At 43.0% G+C, this 22,381-nt stretch overlaps 3 protein-coding genes across 7 annotated transcripts in view; 2 read left to right on the top strand and 1 right to left on the bottom strand.

The window, feature by feature from the left end:
• Positions 1 to 14,887, top strand: part of SNX8 (sorting nexin 8) — a 29,049-nt gene extending 14,162 nt beyond the window's left edge. For all 4 annotated transcript variants that reach the window (XM_075515273.1, XM_075515272.1, XM_075515270.1 and 1 more), the window contains 9 exons: positions 940 to 1,057; positions 4,174 to 4,295; positions 4,668 to 4,748; positions 5,727 to 5,887; positions 6,302 to 6,434; positions 7,529 to 7,597; positions 8,421 to 8,570; positions 8,977 to 9,126; positions 9,897 to 14,887. In XM_075515273.1, the coding sequence (XP_075371388.1) occupies positions 940 to 1,057; positions 4,174 to 4,295; positions 4,668 to 4,748; positions 5,727 to 5,887; positions 6,302 to 6,434; positions 7,529 to 7,597; positions 8,421 to 8,570; positions 8,977 to 9,126; positions 9,897 to 10,010 (1,098 nt within the window). In that variant the 3' untranslated portion in view covers positions 10,011 to 14,887. The remainder of the gene's footprint in view (positions 1 to 939; positions 1,058 to 4,173; positions 4,296 to 4,667; positions 4,749 to 5,726; positions 5,888 to 6,301; positions 6,435 to 7,528; positions 7,598 to 8,420; positions 8,571 to 8,976; positions 9,127 to 9,896) is intronic.
• A 320-nt stretch (positions 14,888 to 15,207) lies between these two features.
• On the bottom strand, positions 15,208 to 19,743 carry NUDT1 (nudix hydrolase 1). Of its 2 annotated transcripts, none has more exons than XM_075515145.1 (4): positions 19,681 to 19,743; positions 19,130 to 19,286; positions 15,902 to 16,047; positions 15,208 to 15,686 (listed from the first exon to the last, which is right to left on the bottom strand). In XM_075515145.1, exons 2-4 carry the CDS (start codon positions 19,279 to 19,281, stop codon positions 15,514 to 15,516), a joined length of 471 nt encoding a protein of 156 aa, XP_075371260.1. In that variant the 5' UTR covers positions 19,282 to 19,286; positions 19,681 to 19,743; the 3' UTR covers positions 15,208 to 15,513. The 2 variants fall into 2 exon arrangements, with proteins under 2 accessions (XP_075371260.1, XP_075371261.1); XM_075515146.1 differs by having other exon boundaries at positions 19,713 to 19,733.
• An 87-nt stretch (positions 19,744 to 19,830) lies between these two features.
• MRM2 (mitochondrial rRNA methyltransferase 2) lies at positions 19,831 to 22,139 on the top strand. Its single transcript, XM_075515144.1, has 3 exons — positions 19,831 to 19,889; positions 20,569 to 20,840; positions 21,544 to 22,139. The coding sequence occupies exons 1-3, from the start codon at positions 19,846 to 19,848 to the stop codon at positions 21,966 to 21,968; spliced, it is 741 nt and encodes a 246-aa protein (XP_075371259.1). The 5' UTR covers positions 19,831 to 19,845; the 3' UTR covers positions 21,969 to 22,139.
• The last annotated feature ends 242 nt before the right edge of the window (positions 22,140 to 22,381 follow it).

Genomic DNA, 22,381 nt, shown 5'->3' on the forward strand with positions numbered 1-22,381 from the left:
ATAGTGCCACAATAAGCGGTGGATGATGGGCAATGCAAACGTAGTGAGAATGGGTATAGTGTTGTGTAGTCTTTCTTATTAGCTGCTCCAGTAGTTGAATCTGTAGTAATAGTGTGTGGGGGTTGTGGTTTTTTTATCTATTATTTTTAAAGGATTTCTTCCTCCTAAGTGTCTTGTTCTAGCTGCTACCTAACTCCTTTTGGAATGAAAAAACAGTTTCTTTGGCCTCTTCTACATATTGATCTAAGAAATGCAGAATGAAGGACTAAGGTTTTAAAGGAACTTTCAATCTTTGTTTATAGATCTAACATCAGTGAGAGGCCTCTCTCTTGTGAGGTTCACTTAAAACATCAGTCGTTTGGGCTAATACTTAACACGATCAAAGACTGTTTTGCCACCTCTGGATTTGAAACTGATTTAGAGAAATTTCCTAGGAGCTAGGGCTCAGGGACTTGCAGTACTTCAAGAAAAGAGCTCTCTAGAGCACTTTAAGAGTGTCGGCACTATTTCTAAATGTTCTGTCTAATTTGGAAGACCAGAGAGTTTGAGGGAGTAATGTTATGGAACCATGGCAGATTTAGGGATGTTTCTAATTTCTTGGGAAAACTCTTCCTCTCCATTTTGTAGTCTCTTTCATCTTGTGTGGGAATGAAACCTGACTTAAATTTTTAACTGAAAATCTTATTCTCAAAAGGACTGTAGTTAGAATGCCATCTCTATTCATAATCAAAAGGTGGCCACTTATGGAGTCTTCTCCCTCCTTCCCACCACAAGGCCTCTAAAGAGAAGAAATATGTTGTTTCTGCGGTCTCTGGGTCTGATTTCTTTCTCTTCTTCCTTTTGTTTTTAGTGCAGCTGATAGCAAAAAAAAAATTATGGAAATGCTGCTGATTGTCCAGCCTGTGTATTGATTTATCCTCCCCCCTTCCTTAATTGCAGAGATTCAAATGCTCAGTCTACAGGCGATACAATGATTTTGTGGTGTTCCATGAGATGCTGCTTCAGAAGTTCCCATATCGTATGGTGCCAGCGCTTCCACCAAAGAGGATGCTGGGAGGTAAACCTGGGTCTTTCTTTTGACTGGAGGGGTCGCGGTGCAAGCATGATTAGGTGATACTGTTGAAAATAAATCTTTAAAAGATTGGAATTATTTGCTTCTGCTTGGCTCAGAAAACAGCTTTGAGGTTATAATACACAATTTGGAGGTGTGAATTATTGCCATCCTAGAAATTCCTTATAGGTAAGATATTAACGTAAAATTTCAGTGGAGTTTCTTTCCGTGGAAGTTCAGTATCTAATAACTTTTCTGGTAAGATTTGAGGTGTAATTCTACACAAGAGCATAGCAGAGTTGCGGGTATTGTTTTTTAGGAAAGCAGGTTATGATGATCAGTGCTGTAGTGCTACTAGTGTAGAATCGCTACCATACTGTTGAACAGCTGTAGTATGTATCATAGTGTGTTGTTTTGTGAAGTGTTCAGAATAGAAAAGACTTGTGGAAATCGCATTGTTTTTCTATAGCGAGAGAAGAGTAAAGATTAAAAAAATTTATATTAAAAGGCTTAAAACTGCAGAGGAGCTGATGTGTAAAACCAGCAGAATCGCTTCTCCAGTGGGAGCATACTTTATCCTGTTGAGTTAGCGTAGGGTCCTGACCTCACACACCCCTAAAAAGGACTAGTGATTTTAAGTGAACAGCTTCAGCACTGCCTTTTATAGTATTACCTTGAACAGAAGCCTTATGATGCAGGCAATGGTAATTCCACTTTCTCAGTTTATGTACAACAAGGTTTTTCTGGCAGATGAACCAACTGCCTTAAAGTAGCTATTGCCCTTTTTTTTTTTCCCTGTTCTAAAAAGGAGCTTGTTGATCTGCTTAGGATAACCAGAAACTAAAAACTGAGGCTGGAATCAGAGTGTCAGTTCGTTCAAGTATATTTTAGGTGTTAGAATAGAAACCAATGAAGTATCCCAAGACTGAAGGTGTATCAAAGCTTCTTCAGGTCCATTTTTGACTAATCTGAAATATTGGCACTGGTTTTAAACTTTTGTTATTTCAGATGTTGCACAACTGTATGAAATCCTGTCTTGTTTTCTACTTTATCTGCAAAAGAACAAGCTTTTCACTGTCTTGTCTCCTGCCCATGCTGCTAAGCTTAACGTGTTTCAATAAATAATTGATTTCAGTCAAGGAGTCCATGTATTGCTACAGTAAAGAGGAATTGGTAAACAGTGAGCACAGCAAGGTGTATAGTGAACTGGAACAAAGCAAATAATAGTGCTGAAAAGCTTCAATGGTCATATATTCTTATGATGGAATGTAAATTGTGAAGACCTTTGTTTTGAGGTTGCGAAAACCTGTCTGTTGAATTTGACCTGATGCAGTGTTCTCAGCCAGAATTTCCAGAATTTCCACTTCATGCAACACCTGTAAGCAAAGTGACCTTCTCTGATTAATCTTAGTGGAGAGAGGATGCTTGAAAGAAGCTACCAATACATACCATTTGTCAGTCACTGTTACTTCCTTGCGTTGCCAGTGTGTTGATATTTCTGTGCATTCACCGGTGCATTTCTTCCCACAGATATCCTATGTTTAAGAAAGAATGATAGGATTAGTTCCCGAACTGTGCTAGGAGTACAGTCCTAATACAGTCCAAAACTGTGTTAAGTCAGAGAGTGATGATTGCCTTTAGTCCAGTGACTCTGCATATAGAAAAGCTGTGTAAGTGGTCTTAATAGAAACTGCAAACAGGAAAAAGGAAATTGAATGGGTAGTTCCTGTTTCTGAGTAGGTTAATGGACTGACAAATGGAATTGCAGGACACAGGATTTGATGGATTAATGTAAATGTGTGAATCTTCCAACCTCCTTAGTCCCAGAGCAGGATGGGCAAAGCTACATGTTTTTTATACTCGGTATGCTTCTCTACTAAGTTACACTCTTATTTTCATGATGGTCTACTTTCACCCGTCTGTCAGATGAAGAAGGATTGATAGTCTGCTCTGCTTATTTTGGAGGACAGCAGCAAAGTGAGGCAGATCATGTAGGAAGTGTGTAGATGACTTCAGAAATCTCCATGTAGGCTAAAGTATGAACAAAGCAAAATCAAGGTCTGCAACCCTAATGACTGAAACATCATTTGATGGGTGATGCTGTAGTTCACTCATTGTGAAGTACATGATCATTTGATGGGTGATCATTATAGAGAGTCCATGCAGCCAGCGAACTCCCTACTTAAAACTGAGGCAAAAGAGTAATACCCTTTCATGATATGGAAGTGTTATCATGGATAAGTGCATTCCTTTAATTTCATTCTGTGATGCTTTGTTTTCCTTCAAATTTATTTTAGTTTAATTTTTTATCCTGAAAAACTTGAGGGTTTTTTATTTACTGCCTTACTGCAGTATCACCAGATTGAAACTCTTCCTGTTTCAGGAAGACAAGCTGAACTTTTTAGTTTGACAAGTAAGGACTCTGGGTGGATGTACTGCAGGTTGCTGTGCAGGTCTTCCAAAGTACTTTCTGACACCTTGCGTGAAAAAGATGGGCACTGATCTTGAGCAAACAACTAAAAAAAAAAAAAACCCTTTATTCTTTCTCTAGCCCCCAAATGCTTAAAAGTGTGGAGGAGGGACAGTTGAGGGTACAGCACACTGAAGCTATTTCTTCAGAAGAGTGAGGAAAAAAACCCCATAATTCTTTGTGGGATGATCATTTTGCAAGTGGCAGTGATCTTTGCAGCGGTGAGAAGTTGTGCCTTTCCCAGGAGTCCCAAACAGACAGAGATCCCCTCTGGGGACCACCTATGGAATTGATTCAGAGGAAGAAAAATCTTTGTATGCCCACAGTTTGTAAGTGGAGGATCCAGGCCTTAGACTTGTTCTTTATCCTGCTTTCCTGATCCACCCTGTGAAAACGAACACACATAGATATATATACTGGATTTCAATAAGATGTAAAGAACCACTTGAAGGAATATTTGTTCTGGTGGTCAATCCAAAAGATCTGTTTTAGGGAGCTGACAGACTACAAGTAATCATCCTTTGGTTTTGTTGTAGTGCTTTAGCAAGAGTTGTAAGTACAAAGAAATTGGACTGAGTGCTTTCTTTTTTCTCTTTTTCTGAGCAGCTGTAATATGTGGTGCATTAACTGAAATTTAATGTTTTTCCCGTAGCTGATCGAGAATTCATAGAATCTAGGAGGAGAGCACTGAAGCGTTTTATAAACCTGGTGGCTCGACATCCCCCTTTCTCAGAAGATGTGCTCTTGAAACTCTTTCTGTCCTTCAGTGGCTCAGTGAGTATTTGTTAGCAATAGTCTTGAGTTTGCATATCTTCCTGTAACTGCTTCACTGGGCATAGAGTTCAGAATTGCTTTTGACCTACCACGCATTGGTGCTCCCTGTGATGAAGAGAATTTTCTCTCAATAGGCGTTTCTATAGCTGGAAAGTGGAAGGTAATTTCACTCAATACTGGGAGTATAGTCTTTTGAAAATGATAACTGTTCTTAGGGGAATACATATTATGCTTCTCCTTGAATTAAACCTAACCTGGATAAAGCTATGTCTGCTAAGTTGTGCCTTGCTATTGCAATATATCTGAGACCTGTGTGAACTGCTGTGCGTTACTTAGTTCTTTCATGCTCATTTGTTTCTGTATCTTCTCCAGGATGTACAGAATAAGCTAAGAGAGTTGGTCCAGGGAGCAGGAGATGAATTTATGACCTGTAGATTAGCTACCCAGGCCAAGGTATGTATATGAATTTCTTGCAATGTATTATTCTGGTTTAAATGGCTCTCCCCTCCAGGTGGATCAGTTATGGCATTTGTTGAGTGATGGAGACGTTAGGTAGGAGAGAGTTGTTTCCAAAGTTAGAAAGACTTTTAAACTTGTAATTTTATCAAAAAGGTCAAATATTTATTTCACTCATAAGGGCCTGATATTTCTAGCTAAATGCTGGTTCATGAATATGATAAAGCTTAAACAATGAATCCTGCTCAGAACATGTTTCTCAGTAATTACTTGTACTTGCATAACAAACAAATGCACATACTGCACAATTTAAAAGCTAATATCTAGATTGATGTCTTCCCTGTGTGTTCATGCCCTCATTCTGTCTGTCATCCTCTCCCTGTGGGAGAGTAATTTGGACTGTTACAGAGAAGTTAGTTACAAGTTCTCCATATATCTGTTTATGCCAGTGATTAGTGCTATGGCAAGTTTTAAATATACATTCACTGTGTTCATTGAGCAATTTTAAAGCAAGTTATTGTTCAGGTTCCTGCAATGCTAGCAGAAGGTTTTGCAACTGGAGCTTAGTTCAGGCTTTTACCAGTGATGCACAGGTCAAAAAGAGCTGAACTTTCAGTACACGTTTGACTTCGCCAGGCTGGCGGTTACTAGTAGCTTCAGATCAGAACTTATGAGCTTGAAACCTCACAAACCCCGTTTTAGCTGCATAGCAGAGTTGCAGATTTTGCCAACTCTGTCTACACCTGGTATTTGAACCTCTTTCTGCCTTTGAAAATTAGGGGTATTTGTATGATATCTGACTCGGACACCTAAATTGTGAAGCTAATCTCTTCAGGATTGTTATAGCATGGTGTGAGAGAGTGAGTGCAAGAGGGAAACCTGTCTGTCTCTGCTGACTGTATGGTGTGCCCACAATTAACGTATGTGAATGTGCCTCTGATTTGTCCACTAATAATCTGTCTTGCACTTCTTCAGGACTTCCTTCCAGCTGACATACAGGCCCAGTTTGCTGCCAGCAGGGAGCTCATCAGAAATATTTATAATAGCTTTTATAAGCTTCGGGACCGTGCGGAGAGGATAGCTTCTCGAGCCATTGATAATGCCTCGGATCTTCTCATATTTGGAAAGGAGCTAAGGTAAGTTAGGAGGAAGAGGATTTGCTAATATGAAGGTTTCCACTGTTGTTTCAGAACTCAAAACTGTTGTAAGGTTTACCTGCAAATGGTCTGGTAAGAATGGGTATTTCAATGCACGCTGTAGGTCGTAATAAAATTTTTCCTACTATAAAAGAAGAAAATGCATGCTTTCCACTAAGGTTGCATTCCAGAGTGCAAGAGAAAAGAAAATACAAATACCTTGACATTGAGGTACTGGTTTTGTGGTCTCTTCCCCCAGTATATACACAGCTCTGCATTTGTGATTGTGCAGTAGTAGCTCAGCACTGCGAGCTATTTAGACAGATTTGAAACTCTGACCTGCTCTCTGCAAATAAGTGTATCTATTTAGTGGAATTTATCTCCTAGATTTGAATAGTACTTATCTCCTCCTAGTGCTTTGGGCTCAGACACTACACCGCTTCCTTCCTGGGCTGCTTTGAATAATAGCACATGGGGGACTCTGAAACAAGCCTTGAAGGGTCTGTCTGTTGAATTTGCACTCCTGGCAGATAAGGCTGTGCAGCAGGTGAGTTCTTTACTTTTTTCTTTTTTTTTTTCCTTTTTGTTAAATGAAGGAGGTGCATCGCTGCCTTGAGTTTCATCTTGAATCATGAGCTCTGTGGACATAGGCACTTAAAGAGTTAATAGGGAGATTGTAGTCCAAACTCACATCCTCAACCACCAGCCTGCTTGTTCAAGCTTGAATGAAAAACCTGGACTGTGTTTAAATGGGGAAAAAAATATAATGGGCAAAGAAAAGGGGGAACAGGCTGCTTTCTTTTTTAATTTCAAATGGTTATTAGACAAGTTAAGTTGTACTGAGCTGTCCAGAAGTCCTGCATTCTGTCTTATTAATCTACTACAGAGCATCCAGAAGAACTTATTTCTGAATCAAATTTTGACATTCATGTACTTAAGCATAACATGAGAGTCATTCAGACAGAAGCATCATATTCCTGTGTAAGTGTGCAGTGTGATAATGACTGTTAGAATAATGTGAGAACATGACAGTCTGGGAAGGAAAAGTAATAGTTTTGTCTTCGCTTCTCTTCATCTCATTGTGTTAAAATACTCAGCATGCTTTTATAGATCAGTCAGACCAGGTCTTTTTCTCCAGAGTTTATGTGCCAGAGAGCTCTATTGATACAGGAAGAAAATACAGTATTTAGTAAAATAAAAAAAGAAGTAGTGAAATTTGGCTTGGTGTCTCATCTCTGCCTACTGGTGCATGAACTGTTATAGAGAACATGCAAGTATTTATAGCTTTAATGGATTAGTTATCTTGTTAGAAGGTAAGATGAAAGATTGGAGGAATCTGCAAGAGCAAGAAATTCCAGGCAGAGAGAGCTGAAAGGCCTGACACACAGGACTGTGAAAGTAACTCCTCTTGTTATAATGATCAGTCAATTGGAAAAGCTGTTACTGCTCCAGTCAGATCTTTTTTCTGCATACTGAAGACTAAACACTCCAGTACCATCTGAAAGATTTTTGATGCAGTTGTGTAAGTGTTGATGTGCCCTGGAGAATACGGTGGAGGGCCTGCATGGTGTAAGGATGTGAGGAACTGTGATGTTGGTTCTTGCCAGGCTTACATAAAATGTACTTTTCCTTGTTTTCTAGGGTAAACAGGAAGAGAATGATGTGGTGGAGAAGCTGAACCTTTTCCTGGATTTACTCCAGTCCTATAAAGTGAGCTCTGCTGTTCTTCTGCCAATGAGAAAGTTGTTTAGAGCAAGCTTGTGCTCCTCAGAGGGTGTAACGCCAACTGGATGGAAAACTGTCTGGAAGGCCAGTTCAGAGGCAAACTGGGCATCTGGCAGAGGGAGGGGAGTGGCTGTTGGCCGTAGCTAGCTCTATAGCCTTACTGATCAGCTCATCTTCTGACGAGAATTTGCCAAACAGCAAACACTGCAAGGAATTTAAAAATATGAGTGCTTGAACTATATGGATCAGCTAACTTTTTTTTTTCCAGATTTGGCTGCTTTTGAGTCAAAGCAGTGAATGAGATGGTTACTGATTTGTTCATGGAGGCATGAGTTCAGTTACAAATGAAAGAATTTTTGAATACTAATCTTTTGGTCAAAGGCACCTTTTTTTTTTTTTTTTTTTTTTTTAGAAGCACCTACTGAAATTGTACATAGCAGCCTGTCCTGATGTTCCCAGGCCTGGACTGAAATAGAAGGACACTGGCAAGCTCCTACCACAGTTAATTGCCAGCACTTAATATTGAGAAGGGTGTAAAAGATAAGAGGCCTGATAAGATCCAAAATGTTGGCAGAAGTGATGCTCCAGATTGCCTCTGAAGCTCACTGGTCTGGTTCCAAGCAGTTTTGTTTCTTGAATTCTTAGCTGCCAACATTTTTTGACTCTCTTGAAAACAAAGAAACAAAAATCTGCAGCATAGAAATTACTTAAAGTGTGACCATGTGTTTGTGTTCCTGATGTACTTGGCTTGCGTGCTTGCTGTCTCTTAGCTTCCAATAAGTACCTGCTTTTTCCTTTTCCCATAAAGGACCTGTGTGAAAGACATGAGAAGGGGGTATTGCACAAGCACCAGCGAGCATTGCATAAGTACAGCATGATGAAGAAGCAGATGATGAGTGCCACTGTGCAGAACAAAGAACCAGAATCAGTGGAGCAATTGGAGTCTCGGATTGTGGAGGTAGGGCAGATGCCTGGGAGAGCAAAGGGTGGTACTGGACTCCTATAATAGTGCCGCTATGTAGCTCAGTCATATTTGCAGAAAGCCATTAGACCAAAGGGTAACCTGTACTTTGGGTAATTTGAGCTACCTGCTGTGCTACAAGGAAAACGTGTTTGTTTTCCTCAACACTTATTACTGGCTCTTTGGCAACATGTCATTTGCAGGAGCTGTGGAAAGCAACAGCCTGCATGATGGAAAGTGCAGTTGCTGTCATATCAAATGGGTCCAGGAACTGCCTTTTTAGGTTTTTGGTATGTGTTTGAATTGCTAGTATGGTGAGGAATGCTGTTTTCTCCTGCTGCAAGTGAACCTCCTTGGCACCCTCTTCCTGGCAATGTATTTTACAGAGTTGCTCTTCTTTCAGCAAGAAAATGCTATCCTAACCATGGAGCTGCGGAATTACTTCTCTCTATATTGCCTGCATCAGGAGACACAGCTCATCCACATCTATCTGCCTCTCACATCTCACATTTTGGGGGCCTTTGTCAACTCCCAGATCCAGGGTCACAAAGAGGTGAGTCCTTCTGGACTGTATTCTTTTTCCCAAAATATGAATGGGAATTTGAATGTATTTGCTTTCACACATGGGTCTTCTTCCTCTAATGATCTGTCCAGCTGGGCTCTTTCATAACTTCTTAAGAAATCACCTAAGGTCTTTCTAATTTGGGGTGGGGATCAGGGCTGGCCTCTAACCCCTCTAAAAGACTGTATCTTCTTGCAGCAAGTCGCTGTGTTTTTCTTTTTTTTCTTCTTCTTCTCTCATCTGCAGATGGCCTTACCCTACAGGTAGCTGAAGAAGACCCAACCATTAAATAACTAGCTATTCTGTAATGAATGATGTGTTTGCTAGATGAATCTACTTTTTGTTGTGCTAAACAGAAATTATATGACAAGGAACAACTTCCTTGGTTTTGCTCTAAATCCAAGAGCTCCCTTTTGTTCGCCCCTAAATTCGACCTTCAGCATTCCCCATGTACAGGCTTTCTGGCATTCGTTATGTTAGAAAAGTCTCTCCTCCTTCAGCTCCCTTCCTTCCCTTCAGTGAAGGAATTTGACCAAGGAATGGGCGATCTCCCTTCCATGCATGCTCAGTAAAATGCTCAGAGAGCTGCCTTATAGCTGTAGTCTAAAAGGGACAATCTGGGTCTACTGGAGTTCCCCAAAGTACTTCAGCAAATTTGTGTTGTGCTTTTGAGTACTCAGAAACTGCTGCTAAAATACAGTGTGGTGAGATGATTACCTACCATGTTGTCATGTCTGTTTTCTCTCCTTTTCCACTCACAGATGAGTAAAGTTTGGAATGAATTGAAGCCGAAGTTGAGCTGCCTCTTCGTGGGATCTAGCAATATGCCAACTCCACCATTGTCACCTCCAGAGGGAAACTTCTTCTCCAATTAATGCTCTGAGCATCTAGCATGGAGCAGGAAGTGCAGTCAAGGAAGGGGTGGGACTTCTACCTCGAGATGTTAGAATCAATCCTTCAAACAGCTATATATATATATATTTTTTTTTTTTTTAAATACTGCTGCTTTGAGCTGCTCTCTGATTTAGACAGACTGGATGTGGGGCAGAACATACGGATATAAAGACAATCTCTGAATTTTTAAATGCTCTGGGGCAGAGCTGATGTTCATTATCCTGCAGACACTCTTCAAGGGGTCAGGATGTGACCTGGTGCAGTGAGCGCTGCAGTGTTGTTGCTGATGCCTCTGCATCTTGTACTAACAGTCCTCCAATAATGTTTATCTGCACACATGCTGACACATCTCTGCACATCTCTGAAGTGCCGAGATGAACAGGATATCTGAAGCACTTGCTTGTAGTAGAGATGGATTGCCTTTTAAGCTTGAGAGGACGTGTGTTAGGGACATATGTGCATAAGGAAAGCTGAAGGCCATCCCCCATCCCATTGACAGGTGTCTGCGTTTGATTTCTTACTGGTAGACCTTAGCACAAAATACTGAATGAAGTGGTTGGATTCGCTAACCCAGCTGGGTAGGGGTCAGTGCTGCTGTGTGACAGTAATTTTCCCAGTGAGATTAGGCAGACTGTGTTGTCAGCGTGTTTCAGTTCACGGTTGTAGGGCAGCCTAGGGACTTGCTCATATTTTTCAGTTTGGGGCCAAAGATGACTGGGTTCAGGAGCTCAGAGGAGTTTGCCTGGCATAAATGAGAAAATAATTAAAACACTCCGTAATTGTAAACCACTCATACTACATGAGCAGAACAGCTACAACGCAGCTTGTTTATTTTCTTCTGGAGGTTCTGACATCCATCTGTGGAGTAGCTGTTTAGGACTACTGGAGGGCTGGTGTTTTCTTTGGTCTAATATCAAATGAAGTATCCTGTTACACCGGCAGGCTGGGACACAATGCTGATAAAATTCATTAGCAAAAAATCAGTATTTATCAGGATGTTACTGTCATTCTTTTTTCTGGCTCTGGGTAGCATTGGATTGTGTTGGTGAAGGAGAGAAGACAATTAAGTGACAGTTCTTTATCTCTCTAAAAATAGCACAGTCCTTGGTAGTGGAGTTTTCAGAATGATTTGTGATTGTGATAATGGGACTAAACATTCTCCATGTTTCACTTTGGATCTCCAGTGACTTTCCCTCACGAGGCAAAGGGTAGGGGGAGGAGAACTTGCATGTCATGTTACCTTAGGGGAAATTGTGCATATCCTCCAGAGAAACTGATAAGTGAAGAAACTGCAAACGTATGCAGCAAAACTACGTGAACAGGACTCCCCTGAACCGAACTCTCTGGGGCCAAAATAGCTGCCAAAGGGGAATTTGAGACTTGGCTTCTTAGCATTCTCTTTGAGTGGGTAAAAAGGAAGCACATTAACAAGGATGAGTGCTCGCTGTCAAACTGGAACCGTTACAGTATTTTCCCATTGGGGAACTTCCCCATTAGCAGGAAATATATTTAAATCCTCCAATCACAAAAGCTTTTTCTTTTCTTTTTTTTTTTTTTTAATTTAGAAGATTCAATGCAACATGAAGCTCTTCCTAGTCCAGGTGGAAATTATGGGTTAGTTTCTTCAGCTAGGAGCAAGATAAGTTACTTGCCAGGTTTCATGAGACTGGCATAACCATTACACCCCTCAAAATGTGGTAAATGGGGGTGAATTTCTTGGGTGCTGGGCCTTAAGGAGTGTGTAGGGAGTCTGTTTAACAACCTTGTTCAGAATGCATTATTAAGAGCTTTTTATAGCAATTCAAATGTTAACTCTCAGAATTCTGAGTCTTCCCTCCTGTGTGTTGGCCTTGTCCAGCGAGACAGATTAACTGCAAACGGCTGTGACAGATTTGATTCTCTCTCCTGAAGGTTTCCGAAGTGATGCAGAAGAGATTCTGCTCACAGGCCAGAGCAAACTGGCTGGGGAGGGAAATGTTTCTACAGTACAGTAACAAAGATGATGATATCTCAAGAATGGCACAAAAGGTTTTTCTGCTTGACCTTTTCTTGATTAGGAAGACAGTTTGTGGTTAAAGTGTGGAAAGTGTGTTACTGTATTTTTAAATGCTCTTCACTCCTAGCATCTTTAGAAAGTGCTACCTGGTTATGGCCTGTCATTTGCTTAGTCTTAGTACCTGTCCTCCCTCATTTAGCCTTGTTTGCCTGATGTAGTGAACGGTCAAATTGAGAAAATACTGTATGTTTTGGGGCAAGATCTGATATCTATATGATGGATCTTCCATGTAACTTGTCTGGCTGGGGTAGATGACTGGGCTATGTTCTGTAGGAGCGCTTGCAAAGTATGAGCCTGAATGGAACTTTGCACTTCTCACACTTAGAAAAAAGTTACAGTTTTGGACTTTATTTAAAAACAAAACCCAAAAAAACCAAACAACAAAACCACATTTGGGCTTTAGACTAACTCCATTTTCCTGTTCTCCTTCAAAGCAAGAATTCTACAGTCCAAATGCAGAGACTAATAATGATAAACACAGACCCCATGACCTATAAAGAAACTGGAATTATGTTGTTTTGAGAAAACACCCATTCCTCCATTGTCAGCCCTTGCCTCTTTGAGGAGAGCAGTTTTGAGGGTGGGGTTTTCTTGTTTTGATTTTTACTCTGTTCACCTAGTATTTTGAGAACAGAGGCCTAGTATTCTCAAAGCTGATACAGCTAATGGCACTTTCAGAGTTTATTTGATATGGACTGTCAAGCTTCTGTCTCATTCCTAAACACGTGCATACACTATTTCACATAACCCTTACTTTGCAAACCTTATTTTTGGGAGACTGGTCAGTGTGCAAATAGCACTATTATGTTTACCTCAATATGTGAGGGATTTCCTTACTGTATTTGCTCTGTTTAGTTTAGCTATCTGTCAGACTTGGAGAGCAGCATCAAGTACAGCTTCCTTCCTCTAGCTCTAAAGGAATGCAGCAGGGAATCAATTGTCTGTCTACCCTAGTCAATGTAGGGGAAACAGTTCTAGTTACCTCCATGCTGTTGCCCTCTGCAGCAAACAGCCTAGCTATAGGCAAGGGTGAGAACAAGACTTAATGAAGTTGGTTCCATTGCTGGTAGCTGGGTAGATTGCAATAAACACTAAGCAAACCAGAAGACTAATTGAAGAGCGCATGCTGCCTATCCAAGAACTGATGCTCCTGTAAGATGTAGCACCAAAGAGTTAACGTGCCTTCTTGAATGGAAGCTTGCTGTGTATTGCTTGAGATCATGGGGACTTTCATGTGTTCAAAATAGTAATGATAGAAAAGGCCTCCAATCTTTCTGTCAGTCTCTCAAAATTTGTCGTGGAGGTACTAGAGTAGTAAACAGCTGATAACCTGGAACTTTGCCTGAAAAATGTTTTTTCAAAAGGGCTATGTTTTTGTCACTCCTGAGGTCTGCTCTGCTTCAAGCTGTGAAGTGGCAATATACAGGCTTTTTGACCAGTATCATGTGTTGAAAGGCTTTCCAAACTATATGTACAATACAGCTTACTCTTTGATCCTTCTTTCCCTCTCCTTCCATCTTCCTCGCAAGTTGCTCCTCCGAAGTGGTAACGTTTTCAACAGTGCCTTGCTGCATTCCAGTGCTTTTACTCTTCTAGTTTGATCATGCAAGGGTGTAATTCCTGGAATTTGTAACAGGCTAATTTACAATCTTCAGTTTGTGCTGCTTCCTAAAAGACAGATCACCAGCTGGGGACAGAACTTACTTAAAACATGTCACTCTCCACAACTGCAGCAGGAGCAATAACATCACTACTCTTTGACATGAGCTAAAAGTCAGTGCTGGTGAAAGCATCTTCATAAAAGGATTGAACTGACTGCAGAAGAGGGGATAGCAGATAGAAATGCAGGTCTGAGCTGCGCTTGTTCTCTTCCTACCTAAACTCCTTGGAGGAACAGAAAGTAATTTGCGCTCTCTTGCCATGCAATTTACAGTTTCCACCAGGAAGTAAATCAAGATAACGGGTGTCAGCTGCCAGTCACTCCCTTTCCTACCATGCAGTAAGGTCTTGCAACCTGTTACAAGCTACCTATTCCCTTGCGCTTATTTTCTCTCCTCTACTTGCCTCAAGCCATTCTCTCCATTAGAACAGCCAGAAGCCCTTACTGCTATGTTGGAAGCAGAGGTGAGTTACCAAAAACTCTGTAAATAACTCGGTGTGCAGCACAAAAGGAAAAGGAAGAGTCTAAGGTGTTAACTCTTATCCTCTAACTCTGAGCTGTGGCTTACTGAGCATATGAAGAAGGGCATTTTTGAGTGGTATAAATTATTCAGAACTGCTAGAGGGAGACAAGAAGAAACAATCTTGTTCAGAGGGTGTCAATTTTGCCTGCCTGGAATATCCTGTATCTTTGCTTTGCTCAAATAGCCTTATGTATGAAGCACTTTATCCAAATACAGGAATTAAAGAACTATTACTACAGCTGGTAGACTGGAAATGTTTACAGATCCTATATTACATTCCAAGATTCTATCTGTAAGTGTTATGTGTTTGTAAAAGTGTTTAAAAAAAAACAAAACAAAACAAAACTTGTGTAAGAAGTTACATATGTGATGTGTTATTTCTAGCACAGTTTGATTAAGCTTTTGCTGCTCCGTGTGCTGAGTTGGGCTGACCTGAATACTGAACAGGTCACCTGCTACTGACATGTGGCAAAGCCTGCAGCCATAGGTGATGGCACTTTGCAACATGGACTTGCTGCAAGTTGATTTTGTTCAGCATATTTTTACCTGAAATGCTCAAAACAGTTCAAGTTCACGGCAGAAGCTGCAAGAGTGAAAGCAGGGCTTGAGCAGTGCCATACATCTACCTTTGACTTGTTTTCTTAACTCCTATAACCTTATGCTACCTTCAGCTGGAGAATCCTGAAGGGATCTCTAGCTAAACTTTTCAAAAGGCATTCACAGAGCTGGTCAAGCCTCACTTTGTCCCAGGAATAGGGGACTGTATAGAAACTGGCATAGAGAAGATAATTGATTCTGCTGCATCACAGTCCACTTAATGTTTCTGTGAAAGGAAGCCAACTCCTGAAAGGCTTTTAAACAGTCTAGAAGGTAGCCAGCTGTTTCCAACAGAACAACACAAGCTTTTGCTAAAAAATATTTTTAATCTTTTAAAAACATTTCCAGCCATGAGGGAAAAGCCTACAAAATTAGCCACCTGTGAAGAAAACGGTTAACACTAAGTTTTTAGTAGTTGTGATCATGTAACCACTAAAGCATACCACACCCAGGGACTTCACAGCATGGAACACCTCATTGCTTTTATTTCTGCTCTAAAAAACCCCCTTATTTTCCTTACTTCCCAGTGACCTGGCAAAAATAAGTCTCCTTTGCTGGAGAGTTGAGAAAGGAGACCCTTAGAAGTAGTACTCATGGTGTTCTAGCCCAATGTGGGCAGCAGCACGTGGGTTGAATGCTTCCGTTTTCTTAAACTTCCTCCACTTCTTTCAGGGTGTGCTCCAGGATAGTGTCTTGTCCCTGGAACTTAAAATAGCCACGAAACAACTTTTTCTGAAGCAGCAGGGGAAACCAATAGATATCATCTGCCCACATGTGATTGAATGGCACCTCATCCAGCTGAAACCACTGTGGACGCATTTCTGGTGGGAGAAAACAAAAGAACTTTGCATGAAACTTTCTCTTGGTTTTTTTGCTGCCTAGACTTTGAATATCCGTCAACAAGCAGCTTCCCTCTACAGCCTGGCTGCCTCCCTTCTCAAAGGGATTTTGGCATGAATAGTTCTGCATTTCTTAAGAGCAATACTGCCTCAGAAGGGAAAGCACATCCTTCCTTTCCCCTCCACCAGCTACCTACCATCACTTTCTGTTGGCTCTCCATGAAAATGATCTGCTCGGAAAATGTGAACTTCCATGAGTTCAGAGTTGCCTACAAATTCAAATGTGATCTGACCCATCTTCTGCAAGGTGTCCACAGTCAGTCCACTCTCCTCCAAGAGCTCCCTGCACAAGAAACAGACTTCTTGACATGAAAGCAAGCAGTGGCAGAACAAAAAAAAGCAGTCATTAGCTTTACTTGCACATTCAAAACACATCTAATGAAAGGTGAAAGCTGCACCTGTAAAACAGAGCAGGGCGCAGCCTGTGGAGCAAAGCAGAGTTCTGGCTTCCACCAAACTATTAGCCCACTTACACCACAGCGGAGCCATGTCAGACTGGCTCGTGTGTTATTTCAAGCTCCTAGAGGCTGGTAGGAAAATAGTCTATGTTTGAAGGGGAAGATTCAGGAAAATTGATTGTTTAGTATAATTTACACTCCTTGCAACATGATGATCTTTTCTGAGATTTGTTAGAAGTGTGCTAACACGCTCATATGACTGTAGCTGGATGTGGCTTAAGAACTCTGAGATAACACTTTATTTAGCCAGGCAAAAGGCTTTGCTGACTTCAAGCTAAAGCTTTTAGAATTGTGGGGAAGCAGGTAATAGATACTAGAACATCTGTACTTGCAACAAAATCAGCTACTTCTGAGGCTGACTGAAGCTTATTTAAGTAATGCTACACACTACATAACATGATTTCCACACAGAACGTTAGGAATACCATCTCCCATTCAAATGCCATATAAAAAACACAAAGTGTAAACTTTCAATTTCTGCTCCTTGGAAGTACATTTAGCATAACGAGAGGCTAGAAGGCAAGACTTTCAAGAGCACTTTTGAGAGACTTGCCAGACAGCTCTTTTCCATGCATCACCATGCACAGCTGCTTGAAGCACATTCAATTACTTGCTCTGCTTATGCTACGCACTTAGGGCATTTTTTATTTTTACCTGCCTCTAACAGAATTGGCACAGCTTGAAGTTTGTCATGGTTTTTCTAATGTACAAAAATAAGGCATACTTTGAAACTGTGTCTTCAGTTAAGGTTAATAATTAATGTAGTTGCATATTTGGCAGTGACTTAACAATTTTAAAATGTAATGGAAATGATCTTTAAGGCTCCAGCTTTCTTTGGTATCAATGTCATGAATCCCATCCTTCAAAATTACATTCCAACTTAATGTCTTAGCTAATTTTAGTTTATCTTCCTGAGAAACTATGTCTAAAATAGAGGCAGTTTTCCAGCAACAAAGTTAAAAGCCTCATTTTACAGGCTGCGGTAATTGAACAACAAAGCACAACACTGCTATGGTTCTCTAAGCAATTTATCTGTCAGCTGTTTGGCTCTGTATATAGTAAGGGGAAACATTACAGGTAGCAAACTAGAAATAATGAACTAGCTAAATGCTCCCCTCACAAGATGTGCCACTGAAGAGCCGTGGGTCCCCGGGTGCTCACGGGAATGTGGTGTACCCAGTGGAGTATAGAAATCTTACTGATAGAGGAAACTTTTGGTCATGTTTCAGCTTAATATTTAACTATCTGTGCTGTGAAGACACTTCACACCTTATGCCACTGCAAACCCAACTGAGACAGTGCAACAAGGAACCACAGCCTAACACCTCAACTCTGAATACAGAGCAGAGGTGGTGCAAGGTAAGTTTGATTTGGACTGTGTGACATCTGCTAGAGGAGAGCTGCACCTTGAGTTTTCATCCGGGACAGGCAGCACTGCAACAGTGTCATTCCCCACCGGGAGGGTGGGCTGCCTGCCTAGCTGGCTATGGCTCTGGGGACTGCTTCCTGCCCGGTTGACCTCGGCAGGAATCGGTTGTGTCATTCTGCAATAAACTCCTACCAGCTACGTCGAAAAGGCTGAGGATTGGATTGTTCCACAGTCCACAGCAGCAGGCGCTGGCCGTGCTGTGGCATGTTGCACTGAGATTGCCGAAACTTTTATCACTTGACATCTTGTATGGACTAAAGCTCCGGTTTCTAACTCTGGGCTAGCACAGATAAACATGCACCTAGGAGATGAAATGCTAAATTAAATCATTAGATTTACAGCACAGTCAGTGGCAATGTAAGCCTAGCAAATGGAGGCCTGATTTAAGTAAGACGACTGATCTCCCTCCCTCCACTCAGAGATGATAAATTACACGAAAAGCCAGGATTTGTCAGGTACGTTAACCCCATGCATTGCTGGGTGCACATCTGCATAGAGGAGCCTTCTGTCCCCTGGATTAGCTCACCACAGAACCCAGGCAGTTGCACTGGCACAGCTGAGACAGTTCAGGGCAAAAGCTGTTAGGTAGCTGTTGAGCACACCAACACTGAACTTCCTGCAGGTGTGAGGGCAATTTTGGGCACATATCAGAAAGTGAGGAGGTGGCAAAGTGTGGCTTTGTATCAGCAACATTCATGTAAAGAATGAGGTACCTAATTTTTAGAGTTTAGCAATTCAGCTGTGATCTGCTATTTCATTTTAATGACTAGACAGAAGAAAGAACTTCAAGAAATCAGTACTAAAAGCTTCAAAAATGGTACTGTATCTCTGTACTGATGGAATTAAATTCCCTAACTCAGCATTAGGGCTTAAAAATGTTGCCATGCAGTCAAATAATACATTTCTACAGTGCCTTTCATAAGGAACCTCTGAGAATTTCTAATATTTTGTCACTACATTTTCACGCAGTACTAAAAATGCTACTGGAAGGTAGCACCTGTTCAACGGCTTCCAAATTTAAACAATAAGCAGTACACTGGCATAAGTTGTAATTCTGCTATATAGCCAAAATTAAACGCTGCACCTTTCTGAACCTTTCTGTCCACCACTAGCAGACTAAGTCTCAGTTTAGATCACAGTCTAAGAGATGGGAGGGAGGACACTCAGTAACTTCCAGTTACTTGTAGGCTGGATGACAGTTAAAGATTTGCAGATGACAGGCAACGGGGAGCAATCCCGTTTCTTTGTACATGTGGACAATCCCTCATCACCTGTGGAGCAGGTGATTTTCTCTGTTCAGAGATGGCTTACGACTGCACTCAAGGGTAACACATTGGTTACGAGGGCGTTATTGATAAGCTGAGCCGCGGTAACTCCACCTGCAGCCCACCATAAATGGTCTAACACCTCCATGGCCCAACCTGTGCCCCAATACCCGCCTCTCCCCAGGGCACCGGCTGAGCCGGGCCAGGCCTCACCTGCGAGCAGCCTCCTCGATGCTCTCCCCTGGCTGCACCTTCCCCCCGAAGCCGTTCCAGAGCCCAGCTCCAAACCCGCGTTTCTTCATGCCCAGGAGGACGCGGGGCGGCTGCACCACCAGGACGAGGGTGAAGAGCCTGGATGTGTACATGGCTCCTGGGCGAGAGATGAGGAGGGCACGCTGCGCCAAGGGCTCCCGGCACCCCTCAGAGGGGAGGCCTGGCTGCTCCCCCGGCCCGGCGGGGGTTTAATAAAACCTGGACTTGCTGCTCAGGCCCAGACGGCCCTGATGCCCCCAGACACCCAGCACCCCCGCCCCAAATGCATGGTCACCCCCCATCCCGGGCCCAAACCCTTGGTCCCCCAGTGCCTCTCCCAATGCCTACTTCTCTAACACTCCTCACCGACCCCCCTTGCTCTCCTGCTCTCCCAGCACCCCCTCCCCAAGTCCTTGTCTCCCCAGAACCCTCTCCCCCCTCCCCAAATCCTTAACACCGCCCAGCACCCCCATCCCCAGTGCCGGGCTCCCCCGTTCCCGTTCCCCGAGCACCTCTGTCCCAAACGCTCGACTTTCCCGCCCACCGCTGCGTCGCCCCCTCAGAAGCGGCCCGGCCCAGCCGGCTCTTCCTGCGCCGCCGCCGCCGCTGCCGCCCCGCCCTCGGCACCGCCCCGCGGTAGCGGTGAGGGGAGGCGTGGGCGGCCTGAGGCGGCCGCCATGGCCTGGTCGGGGAGTGCCGCCGCTGCCGCCGCCGGGGGCAGGTGCGTGGCAGGGCCGCTGAGGAGAGCTCGGCACCGGGCCGGACCGGCGGGTTCTGCCTGAGTCGGGGGGTGGTGGAGCGTCCCCGGGGAGGTGCCGGGTTAGTCCCGGCGCCTTAAGTTTTCGTCAGGAATGGGGAACGGGCGTTTTGGGTTTGTCGGTACTGGAAGTGCCAGCGCCGGGGCTGGTTACCCGGAAAGTGGTGGTAGGAGTGCCCGCGGCTGTTAGCGTGCTCCGCCCGGAGAGGTGAAGGAGCCTCCAGGGGCTGGGCATCCCCCCTTCCTCTGAGGGGCTGACATACCCTCGGCCTCCCCACTCATGGAGGCCACCAGCCCCTCTGAGGCAGCCCTGGGCCTCGCTGGGGCTGCTCTGCCAGCTCGCACACCCACCGGCCTTAAATGCAAGCACCAGAGCAGAAGAAGAGGTGTCTAGGAGTGGGGCCCTCTTTCCTGCCTTTGCTCAGGGGGTAACCTGTGAGGCCTCCATCCAAAATACGTCCCTTTCTGTTGAGATTAGACCAGATAACTAAAGGTGCCAAAGAATCTCAAATTTGGAGGCTTTTTTTGAGCCTGGTGATAAATGGTTGGAGCTGTAGTTGAGGTTAGAATTAATTGCTATAGAGACTGCTGAAATAATAGTGGTTATGCACTAATTGATTAACTTGCCTGTCTTCCTGGGCAGCTGTTGGCGTGTGGTGAGCAAATGTCTCCACACCACAGTGGGGCTTCTGAAGAAAACTGGAACTGAGCACCGGTGGTTGGAACGGCATTTGAAGGATCCCTTCGTAAAGGCAACGAAGCGGCAGCATTACCGTTGCCGGAGTGCCTTCAAATTACTGGAGATCGATGACAAGTTTCATGTTCTTCGTCCAGGACTTTCTGTTCTTGACTGTGGAGCTGCACCTGGTGCTTGGAGCCAAGTTGCTGTACAGAGGGTCAATGCCTTAGGTACCGGTGAGTGCGTAGTTTTGGCAGGCAAGATGGGGATGATGCTCATCTTGAAGCATGTGAGAAAACTCAGCGGTGATGGTGGCAACATGGGGAAGGGACACGGGTACTGGCAAACACCAGAGTCACTGACAGAAGTGTGAAGGTTTGTGCCTGCGTGGCAGTGAAAATCTTCATACGGTCTGGAGAAGTCATATTTGTGCAATAAAAACTTACCATGAGGTGCTATGTAGGTGTAAGGAAGTTTTCTGATTAACTGTGTTGTGGGGAGGATCCCTTCGTCCGGTTCTGAAATTCATGTAGCCTCCAGTAGGTAACTTGGCTTTTTTGTATTTTTATTTCCCTTCTTGAAAAATGGTCGTAACCACTATGTACGATTTATGTGTTTTAAGCCATTAATATTTACAAGATAAGGTGTTATCATCTGTACTATTGTCCAGGATTTCTGGACTGTCAGCCTTGAAAGAACAGGAAAAAACCCAGAAAAATACCCCCTGCTTATCTGAAGGAACTGAGTTTTCATGTCGTGGATGGATTAGCTTATAGCAAACCATCCATACAGATGCACACAGCAAACTGTCTAAGGACAAGAAGACCAGACATGGCAGGTGATATGTTTTTGTTTATTGACTAGTGTGGAGCTCATGTATATGCAAGTTGTTTGCAACCATTATGAGTGTTCTGTGTCTCATTCATTCTAATAATCTAGATCCTGCTGCCCCCACTGGCTTCGTCCTTGGCGTTGACCTCCTGCGGATTTCTCCTTTGGAAGGAGCGGTCTTCCTGTCGGAGGCTGACATTGCAGACCCAAGCACGCTGAGGACGATTCAGAGTCTGCTTCCTGCAGAGAAGGTGGACGTTATCTTGAGCGACGTGGCACCTAATGCGACAGGCATTAAAAACCTGGATCATCAGAAACAGATCAATCTGTGTTTAGGCCTTCTGAATCTGTCACAAAGTATTTTAAAGCCAAAAGGAACAATGCTCTGTAAATTCTGGGATGGACATGATTCCTGGCTTCTGCAAAACAGACTGAAGGAGCAATTCCAAGATGTGAGAACTATAAAGCCTCAGGCCAGCCGGAAAGACTCTGCTGAATCTTATTATTTGGCAAGGCTGTACAAAGGGAAATGAAAGCTGAGAACCGCAGGTTTTCAAACAGGTGATCAGACATTGACTGGAAATCTGAATTTGGCGTGTGTTTAAAGAAAAATCTCACCGTTAAGACCCTGGGTAAATCTGCCACAATTCTTACGAAGTACATCATGCTTTTCAAATACAAAAATAAACCAGGGTGGTGTACTACTGAGTTTATCCACTAATTATATGAGCAGAGACATCCAATCTAGCTTCTCACCTGTGGAGAAAACAGTTGGGAATGGAGAGGAGTAATCTGAAAGGCAACCTCTGGGGCTGGAGTAATGGAAACGAAAATAAACCAGTGATTATATGAGTTTTTAATGTGTGCTTGAAAATCATTGCACTACTAATGACATATATGAGAGTAACCATAAAGGTGGTTGTCAGAATGACAGGGAACAGCAAGG

Source organism: Mycteria americana, chromosome 12 (assembly GCF_035582795.1).
Source record: "Mycteria americana isolate JAX WOST 10 ecotype Jacksonville Zoo and Gardens chromosome 12, USCA_MyAme_1.0, whole genome shotgun sequence".
Lineage (NCBI taxonomy): Eukaryota > Metazoa > Chordata > Aves > Ciconiiformes > Ciconiidae > Mycteria > Mycteria americana.